The 13,984-nt window shown below is 38.1% G+C and overlaps 1 protein-coding gene across 1 annotated transcript in view; it reads left to right on the top strand.

Annotated features, from left to right (window-relative positions):
- Positions 1 to 13,984, top strand: part of INTS9 (integrator complex subunit 9) — a 943,738-nt gene that overhangs the window by 778,813 nt on the left and 150,941 nt on the right. Inside the window, exon 11 of the mRNA XM_044062717.1 lies at positions 462 to 560. Coding sequence (XP_043918652.1) covers positions 462 to 560 — 99 coding nt within the window. The remainder of the gene's footprint in view (positions 1 to 461; positions 561 to 13,984) is intronic.

Genomic DNA, 13,984 nt, shown 5'->3' with positions numbered 1-13,984 from the left:
AAATATGTGTACCTAAGTGATTTGGCAAACTTCTGAGTAGGTATGTCCACTAGAATGTGTGCGCTCTGTAGTGGACTAGCATCCCATCCAAAACTGATTTTCTTTGCCATACACTCACTGATTGCCAGAATAGGCTTCTGCTCCCCATTTCCCTGATTAGGGTAACATGTTATGTCAGTGTGAGTGAGTGAATCCCACAAATATCACCCTTTGCAGATCACAGAAATGTATAGAACCTAGAGAGTTAACAGGGGAGTGGTGTTAATTCAAGTGATTATAAAAAAGTAACGAGTATTAGAATGCATTGAAGTGAATGGAGTCTGAATAATTCAAAATGAATAAAAATAATAAAAGCCCCAAAAGGAAAGTTTTTTCTTATTAATCACATTCCTTTGTGGTTTTATTTTATAGATGTCATTGGCACTGCTGCTGGTTGTTAAAATTATGTTTGTTTTTTTTAGCTGGCTGATTTACTTGTCCCTTCAGAAGTTAAAACTGGCATTTCGGTGTCGACTGTGTCAGGTGTACTGCGTACAAAAGACAACAAGCATGTTCTACAGGTATGGAAAGGTATACTGTAATTACATCACATAAAGAGTGTTTTTTTAACTAATACAGAAACGGTTCTTCTCTATCAGTAAATATTAAGGAAGTGAAATTTGGCATAGTTCAAGAAACTACCACCATCTCTGTTGAGATTGTAGCGGGGAAGACGGTCAGCATGTAGTTTATTGTAGCATTAATGTCTGTTTTTTTAATGGTTTCATTCTCCAAATGATTGCATCACCCTGCTAAGCATGCAGAAGAAAGAAAAACAAATACTTATCTAATGAAAGCTTGAACAACCATTAGTTGTTTAAACTGACCACATGTATGCATGCATAAATGTATGCACATGTACTGGTAGCTAGTGTTCATTGCCAACTTGTGTGTTAAGCACAGCATTTCAGTGTTCATCCAGTTATCTGTTTAATAGGATTGCACATTCTCATGCTGTAAGGCTAAACCATATGTTTTGATTTTAAGTGACCTGAGTAGTTGAGTATTGTTAGCACTGCTGTCACACAGCGTTTGTTTTTTCAGTTCATTTCCTAGCTGGGCTACAGTCTTTGCAGAGCAAGCATCTTCTTGAATCCACTTGAGTTTTCAGAGGTCTGTAGCTTTCTTTCATATCCTGGAGAACTGATCATTCTTTGTGTGACTCTTGTGAATGTGTTTGTGAATGTTCATGTGTGTGTGTGTGTATATATGAGAGCACTCCATATAATCAAACATTCATAATGTTGAATGTGTTTAACACTGGCAGAAGTAATTGAAAGTCATTTGCTCACTTCCGCCAGTGTTAGTTAAGTCCATGCAAGATTGTGCATAGTGGGGATTGAGGAATTTGCCCTTTTCCCCAATGTAGAGTGATCTCAGAGTTGATTTATATATATATATATATATATATATATATATATATATATATATATATATATATATATAAAAATTAGCAGGGTTGTGAGAGTGCATAAGAGTTTTGTTGTTTTGGCTTTCACTCTTTCAGAATCGATCATTAGCCGCTCAACATTTGTGTAATTCAATGTTTCGAAGTACACCTGTTTATCTCCCTCTCTCTTTACTGTATCTCTCTCTCTCTCTCTCTCTGTGTATATATATATATATATATATATATATATATATATATATATATATCTGTATATATATATATATATATATATATATATCTGTATATATATATATGTATATATATATATATATATATATATATATATATATATATATATATATATATATATATATATATATATATATATATATATATATATATATATGTATATGTGTGTGTGTGTGTATATGCGTGTATAAACACATGCAACACCTCTAGGTATATCATGCAGTGTATTATATGCCGTGACTCCCTTATGACCCTGAATAGATAAAGCAGATAATCAGAAAAATGAATAAATGACTATTTGATTTGTGTTGAATAGCAATGTATGAAATAAATAAGGCCCTGACAAGATAAAATGTGAATGTAAATTAAATTATTGGGATCATATGTATGGTCAGTGCACGGCTACTGCAGTAGTTCAGAACAAGTGAAGGATGGTGTAATTTTACTTGCCTTGGTCTTACAAGGATTCCTGTGAGACCTGTGAAAGGTGTCTAGTGTCCCAGTTCCACACTGGAGGAACCTTTGATTTTCTGTTATTGGGTATCACTTCCTCTACAAGTTGCCATCTGGTCTTTCCTTTGCACCCAAAGTTTTTTCAAACGTATTAAGTATGGTAGAGGCCTTTCAGGACAAGAAACCCCATGTGTTCTAGTCCCTGGGTGACTAGCTGTTGGTGTCCCTGTCAGAGGGGCTACCTGATAACATCTTTGAGTCGGTCATTTTCTTGGTTGTAGTCCGTGAGGGGTTTCCCCATAAAGTAAGAAAAGCCCCCTCTTACCTTATCACTGAGCATTTTCTTTTATCACTACAGAGATGAACATTCATCAGTGTCAGTTGTTTTTGCATAGGTGCTCATTTTCTATCCTTGTCAGTCTTGGCGAGAATACAGTAGCGTGTCCCGGTTTGACTGCCCTCCTCTGCACCTTCTGCAGTTAATTGTGACCAGTGAACTTCAAAGTAATTTTGCACACCTATGGATGCAAATATTGAATTAGACTGTGACATACCACTGGCTGTAGTGTTACCATGGATAGCTAGGAAATGGAGTAGTTTGTAGTTCTCATCATTCTTAATTTAGGTATTCCTTTCTGCAACCAGTACCAAACATGTATTGAGGAGGAATGCATCACTGGTAAGCCTAAATCATCTGTATCACAATACAGGTGAACTGGACACCCCCCCCCCCCTTTACTGAATTATCACTTGTGACATAGGCAAATTTGCATTCATATAAAAGTAATCAAACTATATTAACATAAATGTTATACTTCACATGTATTGCTATATGTTATATAACCTAAACAGTGTTAAGTAAATTATTCAGTTCCTGCCTTTTTTTAAAACAAGAAACAAAACATCTTTATTAAGCAATCACTTACTTCATAGGCAGTCATACATTTATATAAATGAAAACAAATCACACCGACCCAATCCTAATTGCAAGCATTTTACATCACAAACCATACTCACACACTCCCAGTTGCAAACATTGTACATCACTTATAATCTACCCAATCTTTCTCGCTCCGACATTACATAGCTCATTTAAGTACTGCCACCTTTTAGACCTCATTCCTCGCTCGTATGTATTGTTCCCACAATTCCTGTTTTTTTTCTATGTATTTTGCTCCTGCCCTTTTCTAAAGATCTCAGTTCCGGTTGTTTTATCTCTGTTACTGTATTGACTGCTTCCAGTATACTTGTTTTAGATTCTGATTTCCATTTTCTAGTAATTTTTCTTTTTTGGCAACCTCTATTATTAAACACAATAAGGCCTTACCATGTCTAGGAAATTCTGATTTTGTGTTATAGCTCAGAAAAATCATCTTCCTCATCAGACCAATCTGCCCACTCAGCATCTCTGACAGTGCCCTGCAGGGAATCCTTGAAGTCTGCCAACTCACCGCACTTCCAGAAAATATGTTCCCAATTATCTCTTTCTTCCCCTTCACACCCCCAACACTTACTGTCTGCCTAAGGAAAAATTCTCTAGAGTCTACTTGGGGTATAGAAATATGTATGTAAACATTTCCAGGCAAAAATCCTAAATCTTCTATCTTTTGTTGCATATTTGGGAGACATACATATGTCCTCCCATTGTTTCTTTGTGAATTGCTTATCCAGTCTTTCTTTCCAATCCTTTCTAACCTCTTCTGATTGATTCTTATAGTTATCATGTCATATTTTATATGCTGTACCAAATATTCCTTTTTTAATGACAGCTTCTGTTCTAGATTCTATTAAAAACTCTGCCAGTCTGGTATTTCATTTAGGACCCCCCCTATTTATTTTCTTATACTGATATAAATCCCTGATAGGGAAGGCAATGTCTAACCTGCACTCCAAATAAAATATTGGCGTGTTCCCATTCTATCATGTAATTATTTGCTGCCATTACCTTGGTTCCTTTAGCAGTTTTCTCCAGTAAATTCCAGCCCCCTCTTACCTGTTGTCTGTATCCCTAATTGCAGAATCTCCTTTCTTCATTCCCATGTTGGCTTAGTTCTTAGAATACTTTCTGCTACTTTATGGATATAATATTCTGCATGATTACTGTTGTTCTCCTTAAAGGCCTGCATTCAAAATCCCAGTCTCCATTTGTTTCTTGAGCTTCCCCCGTGTTTCATCATCATCCCTTTCCACTTTGAATTATAGTTTTCTGTTTGAGCACAGAGGAACACTCACTTGAAATATTAACCTGGACCCTTGAAACCTGCAGCAGGAGTAGGATAACTAGGAAATGGAGTACTTTGTAGTACCAGACAAAATGAGAAGCCTATTGATGTAAGGGGGAACCCTAATAGGCAGTGACTGAGCTGATAACATTTGCAGATTCCACAAAACTGATGGAATATGATGTTGATAAGATGCCATGCTTTTTAGCCAGTCTGTAGAGTTTTGCAATAGTTGCAGACAAGGTTGTCCACAGGTGTACAGGGTGTTGCAGTAGTCCAGCTTGGAAGAGAGTGCATATAACACCACCAGGAGATCTGCTTATGGAATAAAGTGCTTAATAAGTATTGTAATACTTAGATGAAAGCATGAAGACTTGACAACAACATACCCCTGGTACTTAAGGGTGAACTGATCATTAAATTCATCAGTTATTACTTCTAAATCTCCCATTTTGTATACAAATTTCAGTTTGTCACCACTGTAAATGATAATGTGGAAGAAAGTTGGAGCAGATGAGTTAAATGAAGGATGGCATGAATGGCCATAGCCACAGTCTTGTGGGTATTGAGTTCAGTGTTTATTGTGATGTTATGAAACTCAGAGCCCAAGTGGGCAATTTAAGAGTTTGCCAAAATTTAGACTTGGGACATGCACATAGTCCTTATACCATTTGTCCACTATACACTTAGAGCTGCAGGCTTTCTACTCCATGCAGGTAAATTGGCAAGGAATTCCTTAACTTCCTTGCTCTGTAATGAAAGTAAGAATGCTTAACTGAGATTCTAACCTCAGGGAAATTTCAAGCAGATAAATATTTCTTGTGTTGCAATTATGGCTTTAAAAAAGATGCCCGGTTAGTAGCCAGCATCACAATCTTTAAATAGTTATGCACCAAAAGTAACCCACCTTTAAAGCATCTGAAACCAAAGGAGCAGTATGAAAGATGTTCCAATCTGTTTATATCCCAATTGACTTGAGTCCAGTAACCAGTCTGATAAGAGTCTTTTGAATTCTTTCAAGCCTTTCTATTTGAGAGGCAAAAATAAAAAAGACACACTATTCTATGACTGACATGACTTATAAGATGAATAGATAAATCAAAGCCTACTTATCCATAGTAATACTGCACCTCATGTCTTTTAAGTTCCATAACATCATCTCACTACAACATTTATATGGGCTTCAGACTTCAGTGCTGAATCCACCATGCAAGCCAAGTCACTGACCTGGGTAAGTAGTGTTAAACTCACATTATCCAAGGCATATGGTTAACAGATGCTGTTCCCAAAATGCGTTACCTTACATTGTTTTTTATCAGTGAATCTCATGCCTGCATTAGTTAACCATTGATTAATTAAGCAATAATCAACGACGTGGTGTGGTATATTGAAGATTTACCCACGGTTGGTGTGGTTTAATCACGTGGGCGAAGCCAGAGTGATTAAAACCAGCCCTGGGTAAATTTCAGTATACCACAACCAGGGAGTCGGTTAGTGCTATTATACATTGACATTATTTAAGAAAAAAAAACCCTACTTTTCTTAAATGTCTTTGTAGAATGGCGCCGTGCTGTCCTTCCATGGCTAGTGGAATCCTGCTGCCTTGTTTTGATGTACTGCGCATGCGTATGGGACTTGCGTTCCCACGCATACCCAGTATGTTAAGCTTTGAAAAGGAAGCAATGGAGAAAAAGTCTCTGATCCATTTTTGTTTTCTTTTTTTTTTTATTTAAAAAAAAAAAAAGTTTCTGCTACTTTAGGGGTAGGACAGCGAGACAGAACGGAGGAAATGCAAAGAAAATTAGGTACATGTGTTTTGTTTTAAATAACATACCTGATTTTCTTTGTATTTCCTCCATGCTGCCTCTCTGGTATGTCCGGTGGCCGGACCATAGATTTTTTTTTACTTTTTGTTAAAAAAAAAAAATAAAATAAAAGTTATGGAATATAAGAACGGAAAGAAGTCCGGGTGACCAGACCTTTTTCCGTTGGTATATTCTGGGATTTACAGCTGGGATGCTGGTTGGGCTGGCCAGTCAGCGTGCTTGTTTTTGAATATTAATGGGCAGTCATTGTATAATTAAATATAAATGCCTTTGAAGTGTGTATTGTTCATTAACATTAGTGATAGTGCAACGTACTTGAGTATCATCAGCAAATTTATTGAGCCAGATATTTGTCATTTGATGGAAATTCAGACATTAAAAGACTGAATAACAATGGGCTGCGTACTAAATCCTGTGGAACTCCCAATTTTTTTCTCTTCCCCTTACTGATGAAACAGATTTTGATCTTCACTATAATCTTCTGTCCAACAGCCAGTTAGTCACCTAATTTACCACGAGGGTTAATTCTTTAATCATAATAGATATTATGACATCATGAGAAACAGTATCAAATGCATTTGCAATATCCAACATCAATCACAAAACATTTATTTAATTGATTAAACAAGACTTCTGTGCAAAAAAAAAAAAAACTCTTGAAATATATCAACATTATAGTTAATATTATCCTGATGAATGTAGCAAATCATACACTTGAAGCATTTTCTCAGTTCCCATTTTATCAGTTAAATGTAGAGTTCTAAAATTATCAGCTGTCATTTGTGATTGACCTTTGTGAATACTAAATTTTCTGCAGTACTCTTCAGGGAAAAAAAAAATTAATCTATCCAAACCTGCTGCATAACTTGCTTTGATGAAACCCAGACGTTTAGTAATAAGTTTTGCACTTATTTTTGGACTTTTATCTAATATGCTTATATGTTTATAAGCAGATGAAACTCTTCAGTAAGTAATAGAGAATTTTTCAGGAAATAAATCTGCTAGTATACCAGTTATGATACTGTCACCTTCCAGTATGCATATACATGAAGCCGGCTTTCCCGTAGTGGTGCAGATGTTTGAAAAGAGTCTTCTTCTTCTGTTTAGAATTTTCAGCTAATTCGAACTCATAATAGGTTCATAAATATATATATATATGTGTGTGTGTGTGTGTGTGTGTGTGTGTAGATATATATATATATATATATATATATATATATATATATATATATATATATATATATATACTAGGCTACCCTACCAACCACCAGATCCTTTATAAGCCTAGCCATGCAATCCAACCCACTTGTGTCCCTCTGTATCATGGATGTTTATTAGGAGGGGGTATGTCAGGAAGTTGCTAGAGGTTATGTGGGGGGTGGGTATGTTAATTTGGGCATTAATGTCTAAAAGAGACATGGGGGCAGACCAGGGTGAATTTCCATTTTCCCATCCATTGGTCAAGGGTACTCTTAAATTGGGTTAGGGATGGACTCTGCTTCATGGAAGGAGAGCCTATTCCAGAGCATGGAGATCTTCTGTCAGCAAGTCTTGTCACAAACAAAATTTAAGCCTTCAGTCTAGTACTTCTGATGCCAATAACTTTGTGGATGTACAAAAGGTCCATCAGACCTGGATCCGAGGATGCTTTGTATGCCAGGCATACATCGCCTCTCAGTAACCTGTAGGAGACAGAATATGGAGACAGGGCTTTAAGGCAATCCATATAGGACAGTGTGTTTATACCCTGAGTTCTCCTGGTTAAGGAACTTTTGTGGGTGTCCCAACTGTTGCATGTGTCTGGTCATTTACATTCTGAGGGGGGCATTATACTCGATGATGGGTAGTCAATGATAAGGGCTGAATAAAGTGACACTATGACTTTCTTAAACCTGGATGCCATGCCTTTACTTATAAGTTGGGTGACATATTATAATTTTCTGACTACCTTGGTGACATGTTGGCCAAAGGTCAGATTACTGTCTGCATATGTTCCCAGAATCCTGGCTACTAGGTCAACTCTTAGGGCTCTTAGGGATGTCTTATTGATAGACTAATTAGCCTGGGTGGCGGTTTTCCCAAAAGGCACTACAGTACATTTCTTGGCATTGAGTTTTAGTCCATGACTCTGACACGAGTCATTTGTCTGTGTTAGACCCCTCTTGTAAGATGTTTGTGTCATGGAGGAATCTATAGTATCTCTGTTTGCAGTGATCTATGAACTTGGTCAGCCAAAGGCCCTTGACATTAGACTTAATCCCCAACCAAATAGGAGTAATCCACTTTGTTAAATAACAGTACAGTACAGCACCAACAAAGAATAAAGCAGTAATCAAAAAGACATGTAAAAAGACATTGAATAATAATACACCTTAAAGGAGAAACCTTATTGAAGTAAGAAAAAAAAAAATTGTGAAAATGTGAATAAATGAAATCAACAATTCAACCACCCTATCCCTTTTGCCACAGCCATAGCTTAAGTTGTTTTAACATGCAGCTAACAGGAAAAGTCTTGCATGTTCTCACCTCACAGCATCGTGCTACCCATAACAGTCAGAGTGCTGAAACTAAAAGTCTACTCATGCTACAGAAGGGGTCCAAAAGCAGTCATAAGTACCATATAAACACTTTTGTAAGGTAACAGGAAATAAATCTGTAGAAGAAAAAAAACATTGAACTCCTATCCGAAATCCATTTATTCTTTTACAGTGTAAGAAAAAATGGGCCGTGTCTTCCAGCCCATGACAGTCATGTCTCAAACAGGTCCCTAATTCTAAACTCCAGTAAACTAGGGAGGCTCTAGTAGGTAACTTATTCAGGGAGCATCGCCATAGGAAGTCTTCCCACTGTGGGAAGTGTGCGTAATGTTTCTGTGTGGACTGTAGGCCTGCAGTCTCCTTATGGAATATTCTGAGTTTACATCAATGGTGTGGTGGTTTAGAAGATAGAAGTTATACCATTCTCTTCTTGTGTCCGGTAGAAAAGCTTGGGAGACTTTCCATCTTAACAGCATTGTTTATATGTCTCGATGTTCAACATCTGGCACCTCACAACTCCTCTTGTCCGCCAAAATGATGACCTGTGGTGGCTGGCAAAAGGCGTCCTAATAAAGAAAGGGCAGGTGACTATAAGTGCTTTAAGACAGGAAATAAAAACATGGTATGTAGAAATATAACATGATGTAACATGGCTAGGCTCCCACTTTGGGGAGGGGAGAATAAAATACCCCTTCTGACTGGATTGAGAACTGTTCCCCAAAAGAATCAAAAACAGTCTGTCATTAACCTGGATGTCCAGGAGAGGGGAAAAAAGTAGATTGAAAAAACGTATCCCAAAAGACTTAGAAAAGCCCCATTTAATAAGTAAACTTTTAAAGAAAAAGAATGTATAAAAGTGCACCAAAAATTTAAACGATTACAAGTTTAAGAATGAACAAGCTCGCACTCGCTGTAGACAAAGTCGTGATGACCAAAAGGGACTCCCAAAATAGTAATGCCTTGATTTGAAAATGGAATGTCCTGGATTGAGTGTATGGAAAAGGGAGCATAACTCTTGGACTTGGAAAGGTTCAGGGACAGTCCAACCAAAGAAAAATCTTCTTTGAAAAATGTAACAGCTTGAGTAAAAAGGAATAGATTCAGCAGTGCAGTAAGGGTTGCATTGTCTGCATAGGAGAAGTAAATGTGGGACCATAATCCCCGCATGAGAAAATGAATTAGGTGGCAAACAAAGTTGTGCTTGGACTTTATAGAAAATTGCACAAATAACAAGGGTAAAAAAATAACCGCTGAGTGGGAATCCCTGCCGGACCCCATTTTTCATGGGGATGATGGTACCTGAGCAATCGTTGACAATGGGCTGAATAGTGGAAGAAGAATAGATAAAAGAAATACACCTAAGGAAAAATGGGCCAAAACCAAATGATTTTAAAATGTCAAACAAAGTGATTTGTCCTGCATTGTCAAATGCTTTGGTAAGGTCGCACGACATAAAGAGGTTTCAGACTTGGAAATGTAAGAAAAGATGGATTTTAAAATTAGCAGTAGATCAGTAATGGGTTTCCCTGAAATACCGTACACCCCCATATCCAAAAGATAAAACATGCATAAACTAAGGTGCAGGACTTTGCAAAAAATCATATAGTCCATATTACAGAGGGACATTGGCCACCAATTAGAAAGTGAACGGCAATCTCCCTTTTTCGAGATGAACTTTAAACCAACTTGCAAAAATTCCTTGTGTTGGAAACCATCGTGTAACCACTCATTGAATAATAAGAGTATAGAGGATAATTGATCCTCTGTAAGGGATTTAAAAAAACAAGTTATCCCATCTAGGGATATCCATCAAGGGACACTGTTTCTCTGAGACAGAGGAAATAGCCATAGTAACTTCTTTTAGGTGATTGGTGCACCGATGGCCGCACAAAATGCAAGTGGCATAGGAGATGTAGGCCACATGGACTGTTGTGCCTTTCCAGCATACAGAGAGCTTAAATAATTGTGGACAGTTAGTAAAATACCAGCTTTGTCACGTACCTCTACCCCATCCTATTGTAATAGGCTGCCAATACAAGTCTCTTTTGTGAAGCACTTTCTTCCCAACATATGGTAAGAATTATTCACCCCGTGCTTTAAGTGAATGTGCTAAATTCCACAGAATTGTTTGTATTCTGGCAGTATTGCCAACAAAAAACTGTTGAGGGTGCAGAATGGCCTGTTCATTGTTAAAACCTACTGTGGACTTGAATCCTGAATAAGCCATAGAGGAAGTTTTCTTTAAGTAGGGATAAAACCTTTTGGCGAGCCATCTGTACCTGGAGGTACATTATCTTTAAAAGCTAACCACCATTGAGAGTAAGAAGGATAGAAGGAAATGAGGAACAGATGATCGGACTACAATTCCTGTACAATGTCTCGCCAAGCAGGGGTAAATGTCCACGGGGTAGACCCCTTCCCTTAGAAGGGGAGGGAGAAGAACTGAAAGTAAAAGTTAAAGCCTTGTGATCTGAAAAGGTTACAAAGGTAGAAAAAAAGCTGAGACAGGAAAAAGGGGGAAAGCAACAGTAATCTATTCTGGAACGGAATTCTCCATGAAAATATGTGAAGCCATCAGATCCTCCAACTTTTAATGAGCCCAGACACAGAAGGTTTAGACAAAATTGCACATCCCTCTATCTGTGGGAGGGACCCCTGTCAATGTGGCAGTTAAAATCCCCCCAAAAGAGTAAAAGGAAATCTAAGAAATAAGGGTGTAATGTTGAAAACAAGGAAACGCCTCTCTGTAACATTTGTGAAAGCATAAATCACAATAAGGCATATAAACTCCTTTCTATAAAGTAGGTCTAATAAAAGTGCATGACCTGGCAAAATATGGATAATGTCTCTAACTACTATTATATCAGAACGATATATTACCAAAATACCAGAGTGCATATCAGTGCCCATGGCCCAAACAATGGCATCACCCCAAACAGTATCCCATTGTGTACACATGTCTTTTCTAAGAATACCAGCGTTCAATTAGAAAATCACATCTTGTTTCAGTGACTACACCCAGTCATAAATAAAGGGACACGTCACTGAAAGCATGCCATTACTGGTCTCAGCACAAAACTCTGAGGGTAGCTAGCTGGTGACTCGTTTTCTTAGTGAAATTGGCATCACCAGTCTTGACTTCCTGGGTCCTGTCCGTGAGCTAGCTGTCACTTTAGTGAGTTACGTGTGAGTTTATGCCCAGTTAGGTGAGTGTGTCAACTATGCCTGAGTAGGGTATTGTATCGAACATCTTAACCAGGTCCAGGTAGGTGGTATGCACCATCTTCCCCTCATCCATTGCCTTGGTGACCTTCCCAAAAAAGAACACCAGGTTTAGTAGGCATGACTTTCCTTTGAAAAAGCCAAACTGGATTGGGTCCAGTGCCTGAAGGTTGCCTACTTCTTTTTTGATCATTTCTCTCATACTTCATGCCATGGCTTTGCATATTAGACTAGTCAGACTAATAGGTCTGTAGTTTCTGGGGTCAGTTGATGGTCCACTGTTGTGAGATGAGATAATTATTGCTGTCCTCCGTTCTAGTGGTACGCCTATTTTGAGACTGTAGTTGAAAAGTGACTCAAGTTGTCCTGTTTTGAGCTATTTAGGAGGCATCATGGGGTATTGACAGGGGCCATTGAGGCTGTGTTTTTGACCATAGCTAGCGCTGTCAGGACCTGCTCCCTTTTAATAGGTGGGGGGGGTTTATGCTTTTAGGTATTTCATGCGGGGAGGAGGGGGAGTGGGGGGTGAAGTTTATGCTGAATTTATCAGCCATCAAATTCACTATACTGCTGTGCGCAGTGAAAATGGCACCATTGGCCACCAGTTCGGCACACTTATGTGTGATGCCTTTGAGGTTTCTGACATAGCTATAGAAAGCACTGTGGTTGTCTTTACCCTATAACGCCATCTTGGCCTTGTACTTGACTTTGTTGGACTTAGTCATATTAGTTTCCTGTTTAGTTTAATTAGAGAGCACTTATTATGGGAGTGGCTCTTCCTGATTTTAGATGTGAGTTTTTTACCTTTTGTTATATACCCTATTAAGGTATGGATTCCACCAGTGTGGTTTGTTTATAGATTTTGTTTTGGGCTTCCTTCTAGGTACAGCAGCCTCTATACAGCAATTTACATGGTTGTACAGGGTCTCTTTTCAACAACTCCACATAGGTTGCCATGAACTCGAGGTCGAAAGAGGCACACTGAATTTTCACAGACTATTGCTTGGTGGGGTGTAGTTTGCTTTGGAATACTACTTGATTTTTACAAGGTTTTCTGGGGTTATTGAGATAATTTTTATTTTGAAGGAGATGTCTGAACTCAACAGTGAGGACGTGACACTTAGGGAGGTGCAGCACTCTCCCATACTGGTGAGTACTAGGCACAGTATGTTTGAACCTCTGGTGGTTATGTACATCATCTGGTCAAGGGTATTTGTGTTGTTGACTTCCAAGATGGCTGCACACTGAGTAACAGCTTATTTTTCAGCTCTCCCAGTGTGAAAACATAAACTCAGAAAAGAGAAACAGTGAATTTGTCTTTTGGGTAAATTTAATTTACTGGCTAGTAAGTGCATTGCCCGGATGCCAGCAAAGAAGAAATTTAGAGTACGTGAAAGAAACTCGACCCCAAAAGAAGAGGAAAAATCATTGGCTGGAAGGAATCCTGCAGCTGTTCACCAAAAAGCATTTCAAGCTTCAGCTTTGGTGCAAGACATGACTTCCAGTAATTTAGTGGAAAAAATGTCAAATGTGCTCAGAAACGATTAAAATAAAGGAAACACTGAAGGAGTATATCAACTCAAAAAGCTGGAAAAAAACAGAAGAAGCTTTAAATTAGATATTCAGATGAATTGATAAAACTGCATGTAGGGAAAATCTGGGAGTTTCTGCTGTACCGAAGAACCTGGAAGGAAAAGACTGTATTAATTTTTTGAAAGCACAAATAAGCAACTGGACTGGTATTCCAGAGCAAGAGTTGTTAACTGAAAGGGCACATTGTGTGTGTGTGCTGCAAACCTGGCCATGAGAAAGCAGCCTTGACAACTAGTAGTAAAGATGCAATCCTATCTGCAGAACTAACACTCTGGAAGAAGGGCAAAATACTAAATGTTGGAGACAGTAGAGAGTTTCTGGAAAATGATGACTCATGCTACACCAGGCAGAAGCGGAATAAATTTATTCCAGCAAAAATGTCAAGAAGCAGGTGTGAGATTCAAGCTTCTCTATCCAGCTGTCTTTAGAATACTTTTTCCTGAAGGGTCAAAT

Source organism: Protopterus annectens, chromosome 2.part1, assembly GCF_019279795.1.
Source record: "Protopterus annectens isolate FY-2018-M chromosome 2.part1, PAN1.0, whole genome shotgun sequence".
NCBI classification, from domain to species: Eukaryota; Metazoa; Chordata; order Ceratodontiformes; family Protopteridae; genus Protopterus; species Protopterus annectens.
This window is presented reverse-complemented; position numbering and strand designations above follow the sequence as displayed.